The sequence below is a fragment of the Pteronotus mesoamericanus genome, unplaced genomic scaffold, assembly GCF_021234165.1.
Source record: "Pteronotus mesoamericanus isolate MK-2021 breed Mesoamerican mustached bat unplaced genomic scaffold, CSHL_Meso_final contig_130, whole genome shotgun sequence".
Lineage (NCBI taxonomy): Eukaryota > Metazoa > Chordata > Mammalia > Chiroptera > Mormoopidae > Pteronotus > Pteronotus mesoamericanus.
This window is the reverse complement of record NW_026555060.1, coordinates 22,532,546-22,554,390: the sequence shown is the minus strand read 5'-3', so window position 1 is coordinate 22,554,390 and position 21,845 is coordinate 22,532,546. Positions and strand designations below refer to the sequence as shown.

At 47.4% G+C, this 21,845-nt stretch overlaps 1 protein-coding gene across 1 annotated transcript in view; it reads left to right on the top strand.

Moving 5' to 3' along the window:
- The window catches only part of FRMD4A (FERM domain containing 4A), a 208,710-nt gene that overhangs the window by 129,524 nt on the left and 57,341 nt on the right, over positions 1-21,845 (top strand). Inside the window, exons 12-13 of the mRNA XM_054593170.1 lie at positions 15,933-16,009; positions 21,160-21,298. Of these exons, the coding sequence (XP_054449145.1) occupies positions 15,933-16,009; positions 21,160-21,298 (216 nt within the window). The remainder of the gene's footprint in view (positions 1-15,932; positions 16,010-21,159; positions 21,299-21,845) is intronic.

The following is a 21,845-nucleotide window of genomic DNA, read 5'->3' as shown; positions in this document are numbered from 1 at the left end:
CTGTTAACTCACTTCCAGTGTATTCAAAAAAGTTGTGATAAACAACTTACTTAACCTCCCTTGCGCCTCTCCTTTTATGTCTGTGAAATGGAGACTAAGACACGAAAAATAGCCTAACTTTCTTCATCTGGAATAAAGAGTTTCCTGTTCCCAAGATTAAAGTGCTGTTGTCCTTGACATTGCAAATATCGGTACAGTCTTTTATACTGAACGTGAGAGGTGGGATCGCCAGGAAGAGCAAACAACGTCTCTTTGTTAAGAGGATTAATTTTTTTTTTGGTCATGGGATCTGGGAACCAAGGGTCCCTCCGTTCCCACAGGTTCCTCTGGAGGCCATTTTGGAGCCTGGTGCTGAGGAAGACAAACCTCCAAGGACACCAGCTTGCTTTCTTGTCGTATTCTTGTTGCAGCTGTGCCCACAGCACCTGTGCTGGGGTCAGACAGTCACTCTGAAGAAGGTGGTGCTGTGGGCAGGAAATAAGAGCATCGCCCCATCCAGGTGGATAACCCTTAGAGAATAGCGATAACGTGACACTTATTTCTCGGTAGAGGTACAGGACGGGGGAGGTGGAAGAAGAGGCAGGGCCACCTCTCTCTCGGGGTGACATGCATGGAGATGCCTCTTGGAGGGCAGTGCCCCTGGTCCCTGGGATACTGGTTGCAGGGTCTGGCATAACCCTTTGGGTGCTACGAACCTGCCCCCCGCTCAGGCACCCTACTAAATGTAGTGGCAAGATATCTGCCCTAGGAACCAAGAAGGCTGTTCTAGCTCCACTTCGCAAGCTGCATCACTTCCCTGCGCCTCAGTTTCCTCATCAGCAAGGCCGATGCTATAGGTGATCAGGAGTCTTGGGGCTGAGAGACTCTTGAAACTAGAAATAAGTCAGAGGACTGCAGCAAGGACAGGCTCATTGTACAGCCAGAAAGGACTAATGAATAAAAGGACAAATAATAAAAAAAAAAAAGCAGCATGTTTCCAGAAGGAAGTGGTAGAGAGAGAAAGTGCTCATTTTCAGGTAGGCCCATCTTTGTCCTCAGGTTTAGCCAAAGCCCAAGAGAGATCTGATTGGATGACCAAAGTCCTTTTCCTCCCTTCCCCAGACTGACGCTCCTATCCCTTTTGTGGGATGTGAGGTCTCCCAGGGCTCATCCACTTCCCGCAGCAGCGACTGGACTCAGACTTGTCCTCCCCACATGAGCAGGCACATGCGGCAGCTGGAAAGACCATAGAAACAGCTGGTTTGATTGTGAGGACTGTTGGGTCAAACACTACGTTTAGTATTTATAACATGCAAATAAACACCCAGCCAGACAGGCCAGCAGCCTCCCCGAGGCCGACTAGCTTCTCAGTCACTCATGGAAGCAGAGCCCCGCCACTCAGGGAGCCCCAGGGACCTTGGGTGTAACTTAAAGAAGCAAAGTGAAACCATTGTTGTTGGATCCCAGGCCTCTGCACAAGAACACCCACTCCAAAAGGAACTGTGAACCAAGTAACTTAGGAACAGAATTGTTTTTTTTTCTAGCGGAAAAACCAAAGACTTTGCTACTCTGACAAGAACACTCACCACCTGGGACTCAAAAGGCAAAATGCTTTCGTCTCACACTGTTCTTTTAAATGTGTTCAGATAAAGAAAAAAATGCAGTCAGACCCTTGACTTTTTGGACCACTCCCAGGAAATACAAAATCACACAGTCACTTTAAGTAGCAAAATGAATTTTATTAAGAAATTAGAGTGCCCCACCCTTTATAAGAACCAGAGCTCCAAGCTTAATTTAAAGTTAAACCGTCTCCCCTCTCCCAGTTCAGCCTCAGCTCTCCTCCTCACCCTGTCTGACTCTTTCTAGGTTAGATCCCTCAGGCAGGAGTCAGGCAGCAGGCGCAGGTGCCCCTTACTCTCAGGAGATGCCGGCCAAGTCCTCCAGGGATCCTCATTTACCTTCTCTTACCAGGTTTGCCGAAGGCATGTGCCCTGCCCCCACTCCCCCCCAGCAGGGCGCGCCCGTGGCGCATCTTCCTCCCTCTAAAATCGTTCCTCGGTTTCTATCTTCCTCAATGTTTTATACCCCAACTGAGGGTAAAGGGTTTGAGAGTCATTTAAACCATAAGGTTTTAATTTAAAAAAAATTTTTAATTGTGATAAAATACACATAACATAAAATTCACCATCAGAACCATTTTTAGGTGTCCAGTTTAGTAGTGTTAGGTACATTGGCATTGTGGTGCAAACAGTCTCCGGAACTTCATCTTGCAAAATTGAAATTGTCCCAGTAAACAACTCCTTGTTTTCCCCTCCTCCTCGCTTCTGGCAACCACCCTTTCTGCTTTCAGTTTCTATGAGTTTGACTACTCTAGGAATTTCATGTGAGTGGCATTATACAGCATTGGTCTTTTTGTGACCGTAGGGTGTTAGTATCCAAATGAGGACACTTTTGAAAGTGAACAAGGGCATGGGTTAATCAGCGCATAGCCCCAGACCAACCATAGCTCTCCCAGGCACACCAGGGCTCACTGTGGCCTGTCACACTGGCACGGGGACCTGCCTAGCTCGCTCTTGGTCTCGTTCTTTTCCCTCTCCCCCTGAAGGTCTGCTCACTATCCGCATTAAGGAGATAGATCATCTCCTAGTCTCGGCCAGGACTTCCATTTTCAGATGCTGTGGCTCCGGTTTTGCTGTAGAGCCATTACCAAACAGACAGCATGATTTGTGATAAAGCTGTTATGGAGCCAGCAACTGGGGAGACTCCAGAGTGCCTTCCATCCAACCACCCCCTTCTTTTCAGCAGCGCCCACGGGTGTTTCTGGTGCTATGTGGGGTTTTGCAAGTCTCCTCACTAGTCCTTCAAATCATTCTGGAAGGCACACGCTGGCATCCAATGTGGCCCACGGGCTCCCCAGCCCCATCCCTGGAGTGGACTCAGCCTCCTTGTGATGACTGTTCCTGTCCCAAGCTTGTAGGAGGGTACAGAGCCCAAAGGGTCCGGATGCCATGCTCTCCGGGCCTGACGTTTGGAAACCAAACCCCAGCCTGCGTGCGATGTGCGTGAGGAGCCACAGCTGAGTAAATTTCCTCTGCTCGTGCATGCACACACCTGTCTATCTGTAAATACATCATTGAGTTGATGCTTGTAGCTGTGGGGTTGGAAAAGCCATGCAAAATGGGTCGGTGGCCTGCTGACACTATGAAAGACTGCAGGGTCACACCGCGGAGGAGGACGCCCCGTGAGGTGCCTCAGCTGTGATGGCTGGAGCTGTCAGGCCGGGGGAAGACAGCTGCCACCTGCGGAGGCCACCCCAGAGATCCGAGAGGAGGGCCTGGTAGGAAAACCGTCAGACAAGTTCGGGGTGGTTTCTTACGAAGAAGGGGCATCATTGGAGATTCAGGGGGTTTTGTACTGGACTGCCAGCTCCTCGTAAATAATTTATTTTATGGAGTTTTAACTGGGGAGCATCCTAATGATTCATGATTAATCCAGGCTAGAATTTACCAGTCCTGACAGGGAAGCTCCTAGTCACTTTGCATGTCTTCACAAGCCCAAGGCACCCACAAATCCACTTCTCTGTCCTGCTGGACTTGCCTATTCCAGACATTTTGAATGGAGGAAGATGTAATCTGGGACCTTTGGTGTCTAGCTTGTTTCACTTAGAATAAAGGTTCCTTCATGTTGTAGCACTAATCAAAACTTTATTCTTTTTTATGGTTGGGTAATATTCCACTGTCCTCTGATGTTTACTTCAGCATTTTCTGCAGTAACACAGCCCGCAGGTGCCCTGGGACTTTGCTCTCCTGCACGTCCTCACACAGCCGCAGGCTGTGTCCCGTTTCCTTCTGACAGCGACTCTGCTCTCTCTCCAGTGCAGCCTTCCCCAGACACCTTGTCAACAGTGTCCTCCTTTGCTTTTGTCCTCTGACTTCCTTGCTATGTAGTTTTCTTATTTATTTGCCTACCTCTCTCCTCACAAAAACCCATAGATGATTTTGTCTTTTTTTTTTTTTTAACTACTGTATGCCCACTGCCTTGCACAATACCTGACACGTGGTACACATTCAATAAATAGTGGTCAAATGAATGAAAGCAGTCAGGGCAGAATATCCAATAGCTTGTTGTGACCCATCACCAATTTTACGGACATGTCCGTGCGTGCGCAGTGGCCTCATTGAAATAGGAATAAAGAGTAAAGCTCCTCTAAGGAAGGGCTTGAGAGCAGGGCATTGTAAGGGAGGGGAAGGCAGGAGGGAGACATGGGAGCTTCTCACAGCTTAGACTATTGATGGGAAAGTGAAAAGTATGCAGAGTCCCTACAGGCCCTCCGGGCTTGCCCTCAAGTTCACTTTTTGTCTCTTAAACCAAATGGACCCTAAGAGCCAATAGTGACTAGACATTGAGAGTGAATTGCTGGAGTGCGGCAGACCATTGAACAATTCTGGTTACTTGACCGCCTTTTCTTTCTTAGAAGCAGAAACATTACACTGGGAACCGCTGCTTCTTGAGTCCGGTAAATTTTGCTTTGTCTTCGTAGAGAGATCTCAGCTGGTTTCTGCTGAGCTGTGTGCTACTTAGCAAGTTGTGTGAGTTTTGTTTTGTTTTAATGAACATGATTCAAAGGGGAAGCCCAAGCTGAACGGACCTTCCTGAAAGTGTGACCTGTGTAACACCAGCCTCGCACAGCCTGAAGGTATCCCTGTGAACCCGCCCTCACTCCCAGTGCCCTGGGGCGCAGTGTCAGCTCCTGCAGGCGAACAGGGGGGGTACTGAGGCAGTTTCCAGGTGCAGCAGGTAGCGAGGAGTCACCCCAGGTTGGGACTAGGATTCCAGCTTGGGCCCCCGGTCTCCTGAGACCTTAGACGTTCCCCTTTCACTTTGGAGTCCAGTGTCGTTCAGGCAGAGCTCTCAGAAGGAGGAAGGGCTGTGGTCCTTGGGCCGGGGCCTTGAGCTGCCACTCATGGCCACTTCCCTCTTGCCATATCCCTTGCAGTGTAGAAATGTATTTTTAACAAGATGTCTAGGTTCGACCACTGATGATACCTCCTGTCATGGAAGTTGCCTGAAATTCAGACAACCAGATAAGGGTTCAAGTATCAGCTTTCACCATTCCTCACCTGTGTGACTTAGAGAAAGTGACTTAACCTCTCTGAATTTCAGTTGCTGTGATACCTACCTTATAAAGCTCTTCATTCATTCACTCAGCAAATAATTATTGAGTGCCTAATATGCCCAAGGTATTGGGCTAGGTGCCAGGAAAATACCTTCAAGGAGCTTAGTCTGGTAGAGGAGACATTTGAGTAGAATAGAAAATTGCAACATGGGATAATAATTGCTCTGGCAGAGGGATGTATGTGTATGAATATCTGGGAGAACGAGCCTGGAATGGGGCTGGGAAGGGTGGGGTTTGTGGACGACTGTGGTGAAACAAAGGGGGTCGGGGGCAGGTTGTGGAGTGGGAGGCTCCATCTCCTCCTCTCCTATCCTCCTTTCCTCCACCCCCTCCCCCAGATTCACAGCTCCCCAAGTTGGTCCGCCCGTTCAGAATCCCTCGAGGGAAACAGGAGCAAAGCAGAGCTCTAAATAACAGCAGCCCTCCTGGAAAGACGGAGATTCTGGAGTTAACATTCTCACCTCTGGAAAATGCCCTCATCTCTCTTCTTTCTGGGAAGGAAAGATTGTGGGGCAGATACACAGTTACTGCAGCGAGAGGATCCTGAGAGAGAAGTCACCACATTCAACCAGGGCCCAGGCTGCAGAAACAGCCTCTCCAGCTCTTCAGCCAGCCGCAGGGGTGGACCCTCCAGCAGGACATTGGGGGTCGAAGTGGGGCAGGCCCCAGATTCCCTTCTCTGCTGGCTGCAGCCGCCATGGCAGAGCAGCCAGCAAGACCACAAGTGTGCTCTGCAGCAGCCTGACTTGAAAAGCAAGCTGCCAACCCTGGCCCGGTGCCCACTCAGCCGCCGTGCTCCCTGAGCCGCTCTCCAACCAGGAGTGGCTAGAGCTCGCACCTGAGGGCTCTGGCAGCAGGCGGCCCGCCTCTTCCCAGTGTGGTACCCACAGAAACCACGCCTGTGAGATCGATCCGCCTGGCAGGACGGGCCAACCTTGGAAGCACTGGCTGTACACAAGCTGCTCTTAAATAATTATTCCCAATGAGCCTTGAGGCGTACTAATGTCTTTCAGCTTTGTTTCACATGGATACCATTAGGTAGAGTTTTGTCATTTCATCCTTTTTTTTTTTTTTTTCTTAGCTTGATTGTGTGGGTTTTAGTCATGAGTATATATGTTTGTTTCCACATAATGCTGTCTGCCAACCCTTTCTCTTTTCTGCTCCTGTCTTGCATGGAGTCAAATGCCTCCACAGGGAAATCAGGGGATTATTATGATGCCACAGAGCTGCCAGGCATCAGAGAACTGAAAATTGCCCCTCCCGCCAAAAAACAAAACAAAACAAAAACGGGGAAAAAAAAAAAAACATATGCTTTCCCCAAAGTCTGCTCCTCCAAAGTAGTCAAAACAAAAACCCTTACAGCAGCCAAAAGGAGAGAAGTCTTTGCCACTGCAGGTGACATGGCCCGTCATAATTCGGAGATGTCAGATATGCCTCAAACTAATTCCTTCTTCGTAGCCTCTATTAACATAAGCCATAGCAGGTGTGATTAGCTTTCAGCTGTTTTTTGAAGGGAAGCCTGGAGCACAGAGAGGGTAAGCCACACATAACTGGGCCACAGTGCCCGTTGCTAGAAAGCCCACAGCGAGACCCAGATGTGCTGCCTGGCCGGCTTCTCTGTTGGAACACTAACCTCATCCACACCCCAGCGGCCACTCTGAGGAGAGAAGAAATGACATGAGTAGGCGGAGATTAAGAAAGGAAAAATACTTTCAGCTTCTCTTTAAAGTCTTTACGTTTGCCAAAGCTTTATAATACGTCTTTCTGCAACAAAAGCCAAAGTACACAGAATAAAATCATATATAGAGAGAGGCCTTCCCAGGAGAAAAAGAAAAGGAAATTAAGTCCAATGGGGAAAAATAAAATGGCTTGTGTTTCTCCAGGCCTGTTAAACACTGTTAACTCTCTTGCTCTTTTCCCTCTGGTAGTAATGACTCATCAGGCCAAAGCTAAAAGGTTTTTGATGGGTTAAAAAGAGGCCATCTATGAAAGGGTCAAGGCCTGGTGCTCTGGGTGTCTGTCACTGAATTAACCAAATCAATTTAGAGCTTGTGTCCTAAGACAGTGAGGAGGAGGCAGACTGCCAGAGGGACATCTTGATCCCATTAGATCTGGCTGCAGAGAAAAATTAGCCATTGTTTTCTTTGCTGGGGTTGTGGTCTTCTCGGCAGGTGACAGATGCCAGGAGCCCTCTTTCAGTGCCGGTAAGGAAGAGCATATTCGATATGCATTTTGTAAGCAAAGTATCTGCGAACATAGTTAGCCAGTGTTGGGGGGCCTGATTTGGTTCCCAGTATAACCTATTCCCTATAATACTGAGCCATATTACTGTAGGGTACTTTCTTCTCAGGGTGAAGGTTTTGTGATTAGAAGTTATAGCAGGAAAATGGTCAAAACGGACTCAGGTAGTGTCTGGCTAAGAACCAGGACCAAGAAGTCCACTGACATTCAGCGAACACCAGCTCAAAGGCAGTGATTGCTAAGCTGGGTTGGGCTTATGCTTGTGTTATAAGCAATCCAATTAACCAAAAACATTTTTTAAAATGCTATGGCACCTTATTAGCCATCTTTTAAAGAAAATTATGCAAACCTGTACTTTAGCCTGATACGTGTTCAAAGTATTCAGAACTTTATTTTTTACATTAAGAATAATACTTGCATGTAAATGATGGAGGGGAAAGAACATAATAACAGCTAGTATTTATTGACTGCTAACTCAATAATAAAATAATATACTGGCTACCATTGTGAGCACTTTGTATATATTAATTCATTCATACAGCAGCTCTATGAAAATAAAAATTGTCACTAGCAGTAATATTTCAAAGATAAGAAGACTGAAACACAAATTACATTGCTAATGATACATAGTCAGTAAGTGGTAGACACTGTAGCTTTGAAAACCATGCTTTTTATCAGTACTAGTCTGTATTGTCTCCCAATAACGAATTGTTTTAAGACAAGCTGCTTGAGTTTTTAAATTCCAAAGAGAAGCAGTGTGACATGCAGGGATTTACAGTGTTGACCTTCAGCCCGTCTGCAGGATGTAGGAATGCCCACACACAGCCTTCACAGAGAGGGAAGCTGAGAGGCAGAGGGGCTTACAAAGTCAGGATGATCACTGAGGCCTCCTGACTTCCAAGCCAGTGTTCTCGCCCCTCACGGTGATGAACCGAACCACGGAGAGGAGTGATGAATGAATATTGATTGTCTGAGACAAAAGCATGGGGCCTATCTCAATAAGACGGTGTGACAACTCTATAGATTTTTTAAACGTCTGATAAAGAAACTATAGGTGATTTTTTTCTTTTTCAAATTGAGGTTACATTGGTTTATAATATTATATAAACTTCAGGTGTACAGCATTGGAAATTAGCATCTGTATACACTATAGCATGCTCACCAGCAAGGGTCTAGTTTCCATCCATAACCGTACATTTGACCCTTTTTACCCGTTTCACCCTTCTCCCACCTTCTCTCCCTCTGGTAACCACCCATCTCTTGTCTACATCTATGAGTTTTTGTTTTGTTTTGTTTTTTATTTCACATATGAGTAAAATCATATTTGTCTTTGACGTATTTCACCTAGCATAATGCCCTCAAGGTCCGTCCATATTGACTCAGATGACAAGGTTTCATTTTTTTAAATCTTTTTTATAGCTGAGTAGTATTCCTGTGTGTGCGTACATATCTTATCTTCTTTACCTATTCATCCATAATTGGACACTTAGGTGTTTCCATATCGTGACTATTGTAAATAATGCTGCAATGAACATAGGGATGCATATATCTTTTTGAATTAGTGTTTTTGTATTCTTTGAATAAATAGCCAGAAGTGTAATAGCTGGATCATGTGATTGTTCTAATTTAATTTTGGGGGGAACCTCTGTACTGTTCTCCATATTAGCAACACTGATTTACAATCCCACCAACAGTGCATGAGGTTTCCTCTTTCTCCAACACTTATTTCTTGTCTTTATAATAGCCATCCTGTCAGGCATGAGGTGATATCTCATTATGGTTTTGATTTGCATTTTCCTAATAGTTAGTAATGTTGAACATCTCTTCAGGTACCTATTGGCTATAGGTATGCCTTCTTTGGTAAAATGACAATTCAAATCCTCCACATATTTTTAAATCAGATTGGTTGTTATTGTTGAGTTGTATGAGTTCTTGATGCAATTTGGATGTTGTTTCCTCATTGGATATATGATTTGCAAATATCTCCTCCCATTTGGTGGGTTGCCTTTCTGTTTTGTTGATGGTTTTCTCTGCTGTATAGGTGATTTTTAGTTAGATGTAGTCCCATTTATTTATTTTTACTTTTGTGTCATCATTGAAAAATTCACAAAAACACCACTTAAGACCTGTGTCCAGGAGCTTAGCACCTATGTTTTCTTCTATTTTATAGTTTAAGGTCCTGCATTTAAGTCTTTAATCCATTTTGAGTTGATTTTTGTGTATTGTGCAAAGTTGTGGTCCAGTTTCATTTCTTCACACGAGGCTGTCCAATTTTCCCAACAGCCCTTATTGAAGACACTTTCCTTTCTCCGTTGTATGTTCTTGGCTCCTTTGTCATAACTTACTTGTCCTATATGTGTGGGTTTATTTCTGGGCTCTCAATTCTGTTCCATTGGTCGGTGTGTCTGTTTTTCTGCCAATCAATACCGTACTTTTTTGATTACATATCTTTGTAGTACAGTTTGAAGTTGAGTATGAGACCTCCGGCACTCCCACCCCCGCCAGGAGTCTTGGCTATTTGGGGTATTTTGTGCTTCCATAAAGGTTTTAGTACTTTTTTGTTGTATTTCTGTGAAAAATGCTCTTGGGATTTTCATAGGGATTGCATTGAATCTATAGGTTGCTTTAGGAAACATTGGCATTTTAACAATGTTAATTCTTCCAGTGCATGAGCACACAATATCTTTCCATTTCTTTGTGTCTCCTTCAATTAACTCTAGATGATTTGAAACTCCATCAGGAAGTTATTACTATATCCTGAACACTGCCTGCTTTGTGGATGTTGCATCTTCTGAAATAGACTTAGATTGCAAGCTTCTTACAATACACATGTGCATTAGGCATTATGTCCTTACTTTTCCTCCTAGCGTAGGCTCATACAAAGTAGACATTACTACTTGAGTGGTTGGAAAGGGGGTGGGAATTAGAGGTTGCCTAAAACTCTTAAGGCCTTGCTTCTTTCTTCTTTAAGCACAAAGTAAAATACACTGCATGCTTACATAAGATGTAAGAAAAATTCTGACATACAGTGTTAACCCACTAAAAACATATATGTGCTTTTGTTGTTCCCTAGCATTACTTCTTCCATAATAGCAGAACCTCATCAGGGCTCACCTAATAATATTCTCTGAGCACACAAACTTGGTTTTGTTGTGGTAGACGTCCATTTTCATTAAACTTCACCCACTCCTTTTGTCCTGTAGCCCTCAAGGTGTGTGGCAACTCATTTTTTATTTACTGAAGGTATAAATATACCCAGAAATTAGTGAGTAACAGCCTTTCTAGAAAGTGAACAGAGTAGAAGTAAAATAAAGAGGTTTATTAGTATGTATGTTTCTTCTGAGCCTGGAGACTATTCCTGGCCATGAGTCTAATTCTTTTTAGAAGACAACTCCTTGCTGGTATTTGGAAAGCATTCAGCGTCATGTAGACTGCCAAGGGCCTTTGAAGAAGTGATCATTTACTTAATCATCAGCTTGAAACAGCCTTGTTCTCACTCATTGTCAGGTCTTCTGGTGTGTTAGAAAAAGCCCAGGACAAAAGTCACAAGAAGTGTGTTCCAACATCAGTTACTCATTTAACCTCTGCCGATCCCTTAACCTCTCTCCGCTGGGCTTTCTTTGTGTATGAAAGGAGGGGGCTGGACCAGATGGCTGCTGGCATTCTGTATAATGGCCCTGCTAGGAGTAGCAGGAAGTTACTCAGAGAGAGGTCATTAAGAGACTTGGTGATTTAGCCTCAGGGACAGGAGGAAGACAAGACTCCCTGAAGTCCTAGTCGAGAACCAGAGCAACTAGAGTGAGCTTCCTCTCAAGGCTATTTCTGCATCATTCAGCTCTCCCACCACCCACGTGCTGTCGCGGCACTCGGTAAACATTTTCGGGGAGGAAGTCTCATGCAGTCAAGGCCCCTTCGTGTGTCCCTGGTGGTGGGGGGAACGTTCACCTTTTCCTGCTCCGACCGGCAGCTGCACACAGGATGTGGGAATCCAGAAGACCAGCAAAGAGGATCCGCTGACCAGATCCTGCCCATTAAGTGTTCACATGCACCTCGTCCCACTTGGGGCTGAAGGTGGTATTTATTAGCCACCCTTGTTTGCCCTCCATGGATAAAGGTTTTCAGTCTCCTATTTTATACAGTAGGACATTGAGTCCAAAAAAGGGGAAGTGGAAGATCTGTGATCTCTTGGGAATCGCAAGTCTGGGTCAAAAATGATGACTGCACATCTAGTGCCAGCCGTCGTCCCAGGGATAGCGACAAACACTGTTTCCGTGAAACCGCTTCTGAATGGTTTCTCCACACTTTATTCAGGGCAAGCCCACATTATTAAGGCTATTCTTAATCACGATTTTTGTTGTTGGTTCTTAATTGAACATTACTGAATACTAAGGCATCTCTGAGTAGACAACTAGAGGAATCCAGATCTCCAAGAAGAGAAAAAAAGCAGTATCACAGCATTAAAGGGAAGAAAAGTCACTCTAGAGGACTAAACGAATTTGGTTTTATACTTCCTAGTTACACTCACACTGTTGCTCATTTGTAGAAATCATTCTACTCATAAAGTTAACCAGCCATTCGTGAGTAAGGGCCCTTCCCACTAATTGGTGGGCCCGTGTAGAAAGGAACATAGTTAGAGGTTAGAGTAATGGGCCAGGTGCCCTTGACTCCTATTTCTGGTTCCTTCGCTGACTTGCTGTGTGGCCTTAGGCAGTTTCTCCGAGTTTCCCTGAGCCTCATTTTCCCCAAGAAGAAAATTTCCCACTCACTCTTCTCAGGATGCTAAAAGATTAAAGAAGGGATGTTTACAGAGTTTTTAACGATGCCCTGGTGAAGTGTATTAGAAAGGCCTTGATTTAATAGGTATTAATTAATAAATCCTTGGTTACTGATAGACCCATGTATTTTATCTTCTAATTAGCTCCTTGGGCAGAGTTGCCTTAGGAGTTATACCAAATCCTAAGGGAACTAGCACAGTCATAATGATCACAGTGTGCGTATCTGATATCTGATGGGTCTCTGCTTGGAGTCGCAAAGCACAGGGACATCTTTACCTGGTGGCAGAGTTTTGAAGCTGTATCGAGCCAGGAAGGCTCTGCTAAGGTGACGCAGACTGTCAGGAGCTGCCCCCAAACCAGCACATCTGGAGCCCAGTGTGGCCTGTTGTCAAAGAGAGGCAAGGTCAAGCATCTTCTGTACCCAGCCAGCTTCAGGGGAGGGTTTAGCAGGCAGGACGTCCGAGCCGTGGGGCCCAGGGGCAGAAATGGCAGCCCTTGTGAAGAGGCCGTGCTCTCGCAGCCAGGAGTGACCACCTGGTGGCCAGTCCCCTCGGGGCCCAGCAGCGGCTCGCTGCCTTCGTACCCCTGCTGCCCAACCTCTCCCATTCCCCGACTGAGGAGAAAGGGTCAGGCCAGTGTGCCTGATTCCTGGGACCCTGCTAATGTCCCAGTGCACCCTGTCTGGAAAAACGGGGCATTCAGTCACCTCGCTCCCACCTCTCTTCCCAGTATTTCATTTGCAAAAATAGTTTTTTGAACCCCAGCTTAGAGCAGATGTGAGACAGAGCCATGGCTCTGCCCCCATTAGGAAATGTCTACAGACATCACCCTAGGGAGAGGCCAGAGCCGGGCAGCCAGGATGCAGGGCCCAGGACAGGAGTCTGGGTGGCGGCAGCAGTGGCGGTGGTGGTGGATCGAGGGCCCGCAGCCGAGCGGGGGGTTGGGGCCAATGGCTGAGGCGAGGCCCTCCATACCATCTGCATGGGGAGCACTGCGAGGGAAGCCCAGGTTGGTTCTGTTTGCAGGGACTGGGGGAGGGAGGAGCTGCCAGGGAGCCCGCGGCTGAGTGTTGACTCCAGGGCTCTGCAGGGTCCTTCAGCTGGCGGGAGGGGACTCCAGATAAAAGGCCCCAAGAGGTGTTTGCAGGCAAGCCTGTGCCACGTTTCCTTTCTTTCCTCCTGATGGAGAGGAGACAAAAGATACAGGGTGAGCACCTTACCCTAAATGCTGCTGAGCCCAGGATAGTGCCTGTGGCACCAGAACCAGCCAGGATCAAAGACAGGGACCAGGGATTAGTTTGCAGGCCCAGTGCAAAATGATAATGCCAGGCCCTTGATCCAGACGTTTGGAGAATTTTAGCATGTTAACTGCAGAGCAATAAAACAGACGGGGCCCTTCTGAGCATGGGGCCCTCGGGTCACACGCCTGTGCCGTGTTCCTGGCCAAGGTGGCTTGCAGCACAGGGACTGAGGTCCCCCCAGGGACCAGCCCTCCTCCATCCACCCTTTTCCTCAAAAGAAAGGGAAGAGAGAGAAAGGCAGGGAATGATTCTGGACACTTCTTGTTGGTTTCCAGTGTGCAGCTAATCAAATTGTATTTTCTTAAACTCCAGCTGAGAGCTTGAGTTAGGAGACCTAAGAAGAGTAATTTTGGTTCTGAGTTACTAACTTTTACGTCCCAGGATTTGTGAGAAGTCAGAACAATTAGGAATCACAATAAGATCTAAGTTCATCAAGGCCTTACTTTTTGCCAAAGCCCTGCCGGGGGTCCGTTGCTGCTGAGATGTACCTGGAAGGGGCTGTCGGTACCATTTTGCAGATGGGAAAACTGAGGCTAAAGGAAGTGCTGCCACTTGCCTGAGAGCAGGCAGTTTGGATGTAGGAAAACCTCGATTCAGACAGATGCAGTCAGACTCCAGAACCTGAGTGCTCGCCACCTAGGACTTGACGTGCCTGCCAGGTTATGAGGTCAGAGTCAGGGAATCCAATGGTTCTGGGGCTTTTCTGGCTGTGGCTGAGTTCAAGTGGAACATGCATGAATATCTAACAGTGGGGGGTCAGAGAGGAACTGTGGGGATTTTCATTGAGGGATTTAGTTAGCATCACAGGGCATCAGCTAGGAACCTGAGACTCGGTCCTGTCGTCTGAGTTACACAGGTTCTCCTCAGGCGACATCTCATCTGTGACCTGCCACAAAGCCGTTGGAGCCCATGCGGGGCTTTGGGTCACTTGCTTTCCTTGAAATGTCTCTCCACCCACTTGGAATCACCCCTGAAGAAAAAAAGAAAATTATAGCTTCCCTTGGCTTCAGAGTGATGTGTACTCTGAGCTGCGGACCAAGGAGGTGGCTCCGTAAAGCAGGAGAATAGGGGTCCTCTTACTTATTATGCGGGCAAAACAATCATAAAATTCTGCCCAACAGGTTCTGTGGAGAAAAGAATGCAGTCATTCTAGAAACCGTTTTTATTCCAGCCATTTGACAGAGGGGTGGAGTCCTCCTGCTAGCAGTCCTGAGCCTGGGAGGGGGGGTTGAGGGGACACTGGGAAACTGCCCTCGCATCTTTAAGGAGGAACCACGAGTAGGTCAGAGAGGGTCAGGGGCCCCAGATGACAGGACCCTGGGTCTAGGATGACACCCTGGAAAGCATATGCTCCTGGAAGGAGCCTGGGAGGACGAGAAGGGGATTCCAGCTTTACTCTTCTGCCAGCAAAATGAATTCAAATTCTAAATATATAGAAGGGGTGCAGTGTGAATCAGATATAAATAATGTGTGCATAACTTTAACCTCTTCTGACATTTCCCAGAGGGGTAAGTAACTTTCTCATTCTGCGAAAGGCACCCGCCCTCCCAGAGCAGTGCTGCTGCCTTAATCACTCCCAGTCATTGCAGTCGGCTTCTTCGTTAAGAGGTCCTGTCTTGGAAGGAAGAATGCCCACCGGGGCCCGAGGGGGGCCCACGGGGAGCTCTTTTTACTGCCTACTTTTCAGAACTGCCTTAACTTCCCTTCTCACCCCTCCCTGCTCGGGCCCCTGCCGGCAGCAGCGGGGACCCTTGGCTTTCTTTGTGCTGCAGAAAGCAGCAGGGACTTGACAGGCTCGTATTGTTATCTTGAGTTGCCTAGCCCGAAATAAGGTCAAGGCAGCCCCCGCCCTTCTCAGGGAGGCTTCCTGAGCTGCCGAATCACCAGGGTGAGTCCGAGCTCTTACACATTAGTGGCAGGAAGTGGAGTCCCGATGGGAGGCTGGGAATTTGAGCGCCTTCCCATTTCAGCACTGGAGGGAGGAAGCCTAGGGCAGCCCTCTCGCGCAGATGGCTACTGCTTCCCCCTGAGCTGCTCTGTGCTGGCCCCTCTGCCCCTCCCGCCAGCCGGCCTCCTCTCTGCTCTCTCTCCCTCCCCTCTCCTTGGAGGGAAAAGTCTGCAGAGCTGGGAACTGTCTTGGAGAACTCAACAAAGGCAAAGCAGCCGGCAACAACTTGAAAAGAACTTGTTTTGTTCCCGTTCAGAAACCTGCAGGAAAATCCACACCCATGTTGCTGGGTTTTGAACTGGAGAGCGGCCTCTGTGTGTGTGCGTGTGTGTGTGTGTGTGTGTGCGTGCGCGCATGTGTGTGTGAAGCAAGAGGCAGAGGAGGCGAAAACAACCGTACAGTCTCTGCTTTGATAAGGAAACTACCAGCTGTAGGAGTTCAGCAGCAAAGAGAGGACTGAGGCGGCCGGGAACCAAGCATTGCTCAATTTAAACCGCATTGTTTTCTGTCCAGATATTCCAGTGGAGGCAGTTGGAAAACCTGTATTTCAGAGAAAAGAAGTTTTCTGTGGAAGTTCATGACCCACGCAGGTAAGCCAGGAAAGTCCTGTACTTCTGGGAGGGCATGGCCCACCCGGCATATTATTTATATTCCTGTTTTTGTGCTGTCATTGTTGCTGTTCATTTTGATGGGGAGAGAGTGGGTGGTCATGGAGAACAGAGTTGAAATCAGACAGGGAAGCTTTGTTTTGTACTGTGTGTGTTGATAAATGCGGTGGATTCAAGAAAGAGTGTGTGTGTGTGTGTGTGTGTGTGTGTGTGTGTGTGTGTGTGTGGTTAGCCATTCCACGATCATCTTATCTACCTACACGTGTTAGTTGCGCATGTGAGTGGAATTGTTTTTACGTGCCGGGGCACTTTAGGGAAGATTTGTAGCTCTCCGTAACCAACCCCAGACTAAACGGGGCAACAGCAGGCTGTGTCCTTTTAGGAAGTTTTTGCCCAAGGAGAGTCTGAAGGATGGTTTGTCAGAGCCTCTGAGAGTGTGTCCGATAGGACACGCTGCACCAAGTGTGCTGAATTGTTTGATCCCGTGAGTGGTAATGTTAGAGTGTTAGCCTTGTGGATGGATGTGAAAGAAACACAGTTCCTTTTCTTTCCACATCACATCGTCTCTCAGGCAGCACTGGCGTACAAATCAGTGCTACGTCAGATGCCAAACAATAGGGTGCCGATTTGCACTGCAGCAGGCCCTGCGTAGAAGGTTCTGGGACAGTACGTACCCGCTGCTTTTCCTCTCTTTGTCTGCTAGCCTTTCTGGAGCTTAGGCAGCCCAGTAGCAGAGTTCCCTAAAATCAAGTCTAACACCTGAGAGTAGATTGCTTTGGGTAAGTCCAAAAAACAGATTTACAGCAAGGAGAAGGCAGTCCCGGGAAAATAGGGGAAAGGTCAGACTCCATAAAGAAGCACTTGTGGATATTAGATGCCATCGCTACTGCAGCCCTGGCCTGGGAACGAGGAGTTGGCACTAGCTCCCCTCACACATGGCCTCTCATGAGCGCTCAGAACAAGCTGCTGTGCTGTGTCTCCTGGAGAGCTGGGGCCACGAGACAGACGTCACCGGTCAGGAGCCCGAGGCTCGCACATCAGTCTGGGTCCCTGCAGCCGGTGATAACTGGGAGGGCTGCTGTGCTGCTTGCCCCGTTGTATAATCTGCACGAAACAGCCCCTTGGTTAGAGGAAGAGCACACCCCACGCCCCACAGTCACTACAGAAGGGGCAGGCGGAGAGCACTTAGAGAGCCTGGTCCCCGCAGTCAGGGGACGACTGTAGCATTGAGCAGAAGAACAACCTGTCCAGCATTTCTCAGGGTCCTGAGAAGGGTCTTAGAGTCCGGAGACCCTGCCTCTGCAGAGCAGGAATCCACTGTGCAGGCCGAGGTGGGGAGAGAGTGAGAAACACTGAAAATAATAGTCCCGCCAGGATGGAATGCACTGCTATTTGTCCAGGTGAACTGGGCCAGGCCAATTGTCGTAATGTGGAAGGAGGGAAAACTTACAGAAGAGTGAAATGAATGTTACCACAGTGGGTCAGATGCAGAAAGGGGAAACTTGGCAGAATAAAACTAAAGATAGGATCATCTAAGGGGCCGAGCTTGAGGGCTAGACACGCTTCATGCCTGTGCTCTGCAAAGTCGGGCATCTTGGACAAATCCTTGCGTGCGCGCGCGCGTGTGTGTGTGTGTGTGTGTGTGTTCATTTTCTCTCTGGGTCTATAGCCATGTCTCTGATACAATACAAAATTCCCTTCCCCAAGGCTCAAGGAATATAGGAAAAGCTCCAAACCTCACATAATACTATTACAAGGGCATTTTGCCTATTAAACGAAAGTGATCAATCCTATATTTGTTGGATGGCTTCTGTGTTTGGGTACCAAGAACTGGGCCCACTGCCTTCAAAGAACTTCTAGCATATTTGGAGAGAAAGGCAGAAGAAGGAACGTGATATTTACTAAGTGTTTACCATGTGTAAACCCTTTTCTCAATACTTGCTTGCATTAATTTCATTGGGTCCTCCCTGTAACCCCAGGAAATAGGTACCCCAGTGTTCCTGTTCTACATCTGGGGAACTGAGGCACAGAGAAACGAAGTAATGTGCTCTACATTGCAATTAGCTAGCTATGGTAGAGGCAGGATTCAAACCCAGGAGTCTGACTTCAGAGCTCACACCCCTTACTGCTACACTGTACACAAGGCAGCAATACCAAGTACCAAATGGTAAAAGCATAAATACTCAAGGCTACCAGAAGCCAAGCTGGCAGGGAGAGGCTTCCTGAGAAGGAGAGATCTGAGCAGAACCTCCAAAGGTGACCAAGATTTAAAGCTCATGGTGGGCCCTCAGGAGGATAAAGATGTGTCAGGAGAGAGAAGAGAAAGTGAGGAGCCCGAGGCAGCCTGAGCAGAGAGCAGGGTTCCCGAGAGGAAAACAGCTTCTCTCAGCCCCCAGGGAAGCAGGAAGGCCCAGGGGAGGCCGGGAGAGGCCAGGGAAGTGTCATCATTAATGCCAGAGCTGGAAACTCAGGTCCACGGCAGCTTTAAAGATACCTTTTCCAAATCCAGGGAGGCAGGCAAAGCGAATTGCTTCAGGTTAGTGGCAGAGCCGAAGCTGGAAGCCCAGTCTCTGCCTTCAGCAGGGGCTCTGCACACCCTCAGGGTGCTCCTTAAATGCAGCGGCCGTCCCATTGCTGTGGCCCTGCTTGTTCTGAGCAGGGAGGGCAAATCTGACTGGATATTGGGATGGTTCAGGGATCGGCCTCTTCCCCCAAACCAGGAAGGGAGTCAGAACCAAAGTAACAAGATGCAAATCCAGGAGGGAATCTTGTGAAGATATGAAGAGGTCATCCTTGGGGCATGTGAGGGACAAGGCGTTTATTTGGGGGCACAAGGTGCTTCCTGAATTGATGAGCACAGGGGATCACAGAAGATGCTGTGGGTTTATTCTCTGGTGCATGTGCCCAGCTTAACACCCACTGTGCTTGTATGGTTCTCTAGGCCTGGAAAACAGTTTCTAAGGTGTAGCTAAAATGGAAGTGTGGGTGGGGTGGGAAGAGCCTGAAGGGAAGATGCAGGGAAGAGATACGTGAATAAGGGGCAGGAGAAGAGCCTTCTGTGTCTGATCGAGATGCTCTGTGGCTAGTGGAACCTCCCAGACCTGAAGGCGTCTTAACTCACCCTCTCTCTCCTTACCTGGAAAGTGTAAGCCCCGAGCCTGGGACAGCTCTCACCACTTCCACTAAAACACATATCAAGTTACTTTTCTTTCTAATTCAGTTTTCCTGGGAGAAAAAAAATTGTATTTACTCCCAGGAGCAGCCATTGCTATGGAAGCCAAAATAAGCATTCAGATCAGTTTCTTTTAAACTTTACAGACAACTGGAGGTTTCCTCCTCACTCTCACTGGCTCCTTTTCCATGGTCATCAACTGTCTTTCACGCGCTGGTATTTTCTCTTTTGTTTTAACCAAAGGGAGAAACACCCTGCCTGAAGTCAGTATCACCAGCTAACCACCAGATTTGAATTTCTCCTTAGAATTGGGTCTGAAGAAGACCTACTGTTAAACCTTTAGCTCCCTAGGGAAGTTGACAAGGTTTATCCGTGACTTTAAAGTGAGGAGCGACTTTAAATTTTCTTCAAGGGAAAATGTGCCGTGAGAAAAATGTGGTTATTCCTAAGTCCTGACTACCCCCACGTTTCCTTCAAATTAGATATTTTAATCTTGAAAACACACATTTTCTTCAGACGCACACATCTGATACTGCAGACCCCACCCACTGTCCTATCACCTCGCCCGACACATGCATGCGGACACTTTTGTAATAAACACACTTCACAGAGAACATGGTTGTATAACTCTTTTTCCCCCAGTGCCATTGCTACATTGAGTTATGTTGGGAGGTGTGTTTCCACTTTATTTTTAAAATCCCATTTCCATACATAGATCTACTCCATGTCTTCGCCATACATGTATGTGTGGAGCTGGGTATTGGGAGGGGTGGCTGAGCTCATTTCTACCTGCCCGCCCTCTCCCGATTCTTTATTCCCTGCCTGCCCTCTGCATGGATTTGAAATTGATGACCAGCTCTTTCAAGGGACATGGAGTGAGAGTAATAGAAGAAGTCCCAGTTCCCTCAGAACTTCCCACGGGCTGTACAAGATGAGATCAGACCAGAATTTGCTCATCCTTCACCATAGGCAGCATTACCTGCTTAATAAAGGACATTCCCAAAGGCTTTCCCACTTCTGAAGTTTGTCTTGGTCCAATGCCAGGAGCTGAAGGCCAGAAAGGGCCATCCAGGGACCTAGAACGTCCCGTCTTATCACAGACAAGGCAGAGGCTCGGCCCTATTCTGAACACTAAGGAGCCAGTGCATCAAGGACCAGCATCATTCACAGTAGCCAAGATACGGAAACAACTTGGGTCTGTTGACAGATGAATGATAAAGAAATTGTCGAATTTTTTACACAATGGGATATTATTCAGCCTTAAAAAGGGAGGAGGTCCTGCTGTTTGTGAAAACATGGGTGAACCTGGAAGACATGCTAAGTGGAAAAAGCCAGACACAGAAGAAAAACTGCATGATCTCCCTTATAAGTAGAATCTAAAAAAGTGAAGTCCATAGAAGCAGAAAGTAGACCGGTGGCTGACAGGCGTGGGGACGCAGGGGGGATGAGGGGATGTTGGTCTAAGGGTAGTACTATGTTGCAGTTATGTAGGATGACTACGTCTACAGATCTAATGGACAGTGCAGTGACTGTAGTTACTAATACTGTATGGTATCTTGGAAATTTGCTAAGGGTAGGATTTCAGGTGTTCTCATCACATAGAAAGTAGTTTGTGAGAAAATGATGTTATTAGCTTGGCTGTAAGACTCATTTCACTGTGTGTGTATATATATACACACACACACACATATATATACGTATATATATATATAAAGATATATATATATACGTATATATATATCTCAAATCGTCTTGCTGTACACCTTAGATACAATTTCTATTAAAAAAATAAATAAAAAGCTGGCCCTTGCCACCAGTTTCCCAAAGCACACACATGCGCATCTGTCACCTTTACATCAGGGCATTTAGGACCCAGTAGGTTTTCAGTAGAAGCTGTTGACTGATCAGTAGAGGTCTTCATCATAAACATGGGTGACCCTTCTGATTCGTGCTTTCCCAGGGCTTCCGTGACGAGGAGGACGTTTGGACACAGTGGCATTGCGGTGCACACGTGGTACGCGTGCCCAGCATTGATCAAGTCCATTTGGGCGATGGCCATTAGCCAGCACCAGTTCTATCTGGACAGGAAGCAGAGTAAGGTAAGTCCTTGTCCCTTACTCTGGGACTGGGAGGGAGTCTGTTGTGACCAGACTTTCACCAAGGTGAGGGCAGATGAGAGCCCTTGTCTGCGTCTCATTGTGTGGGGATTGAGGATTGGATGGGTGGGGACGGCACTGTGTCCTTTGCCCTGAGCTGTGCACAGATGCAGGTCTGCTTCGGGGGCTATGAGAGGAATGAGAGGAACTCTTCAAGAGGGCACATTCCTCACACCTCGGCCAAGGGGCCCTGGCCCAGCCACAGAGAGAGCCACTCAAGCCATTGAATGGAGCCAGGTAGGGCCCTTTTGAGGAATTCTGACCATGCTTTAAACCTCAAGAACCTCTTCTAGGAGCAAGCAGCGAAGCCCTTTTTGGTGTTGAAACAGTGGCATATTGTTTTCTTTTGGGTGGGGGGGGGGGAGGCAATCCTTCTCAACTAGTAGACACCAACTACCTGTTTAGGGTAATTGCTGTGAAAACCCTCCAGGCATTTCCAACAGCCTACTCCATTTTTGTTGGGCGGGGAGGAAAGCAACAACTCTGTTTC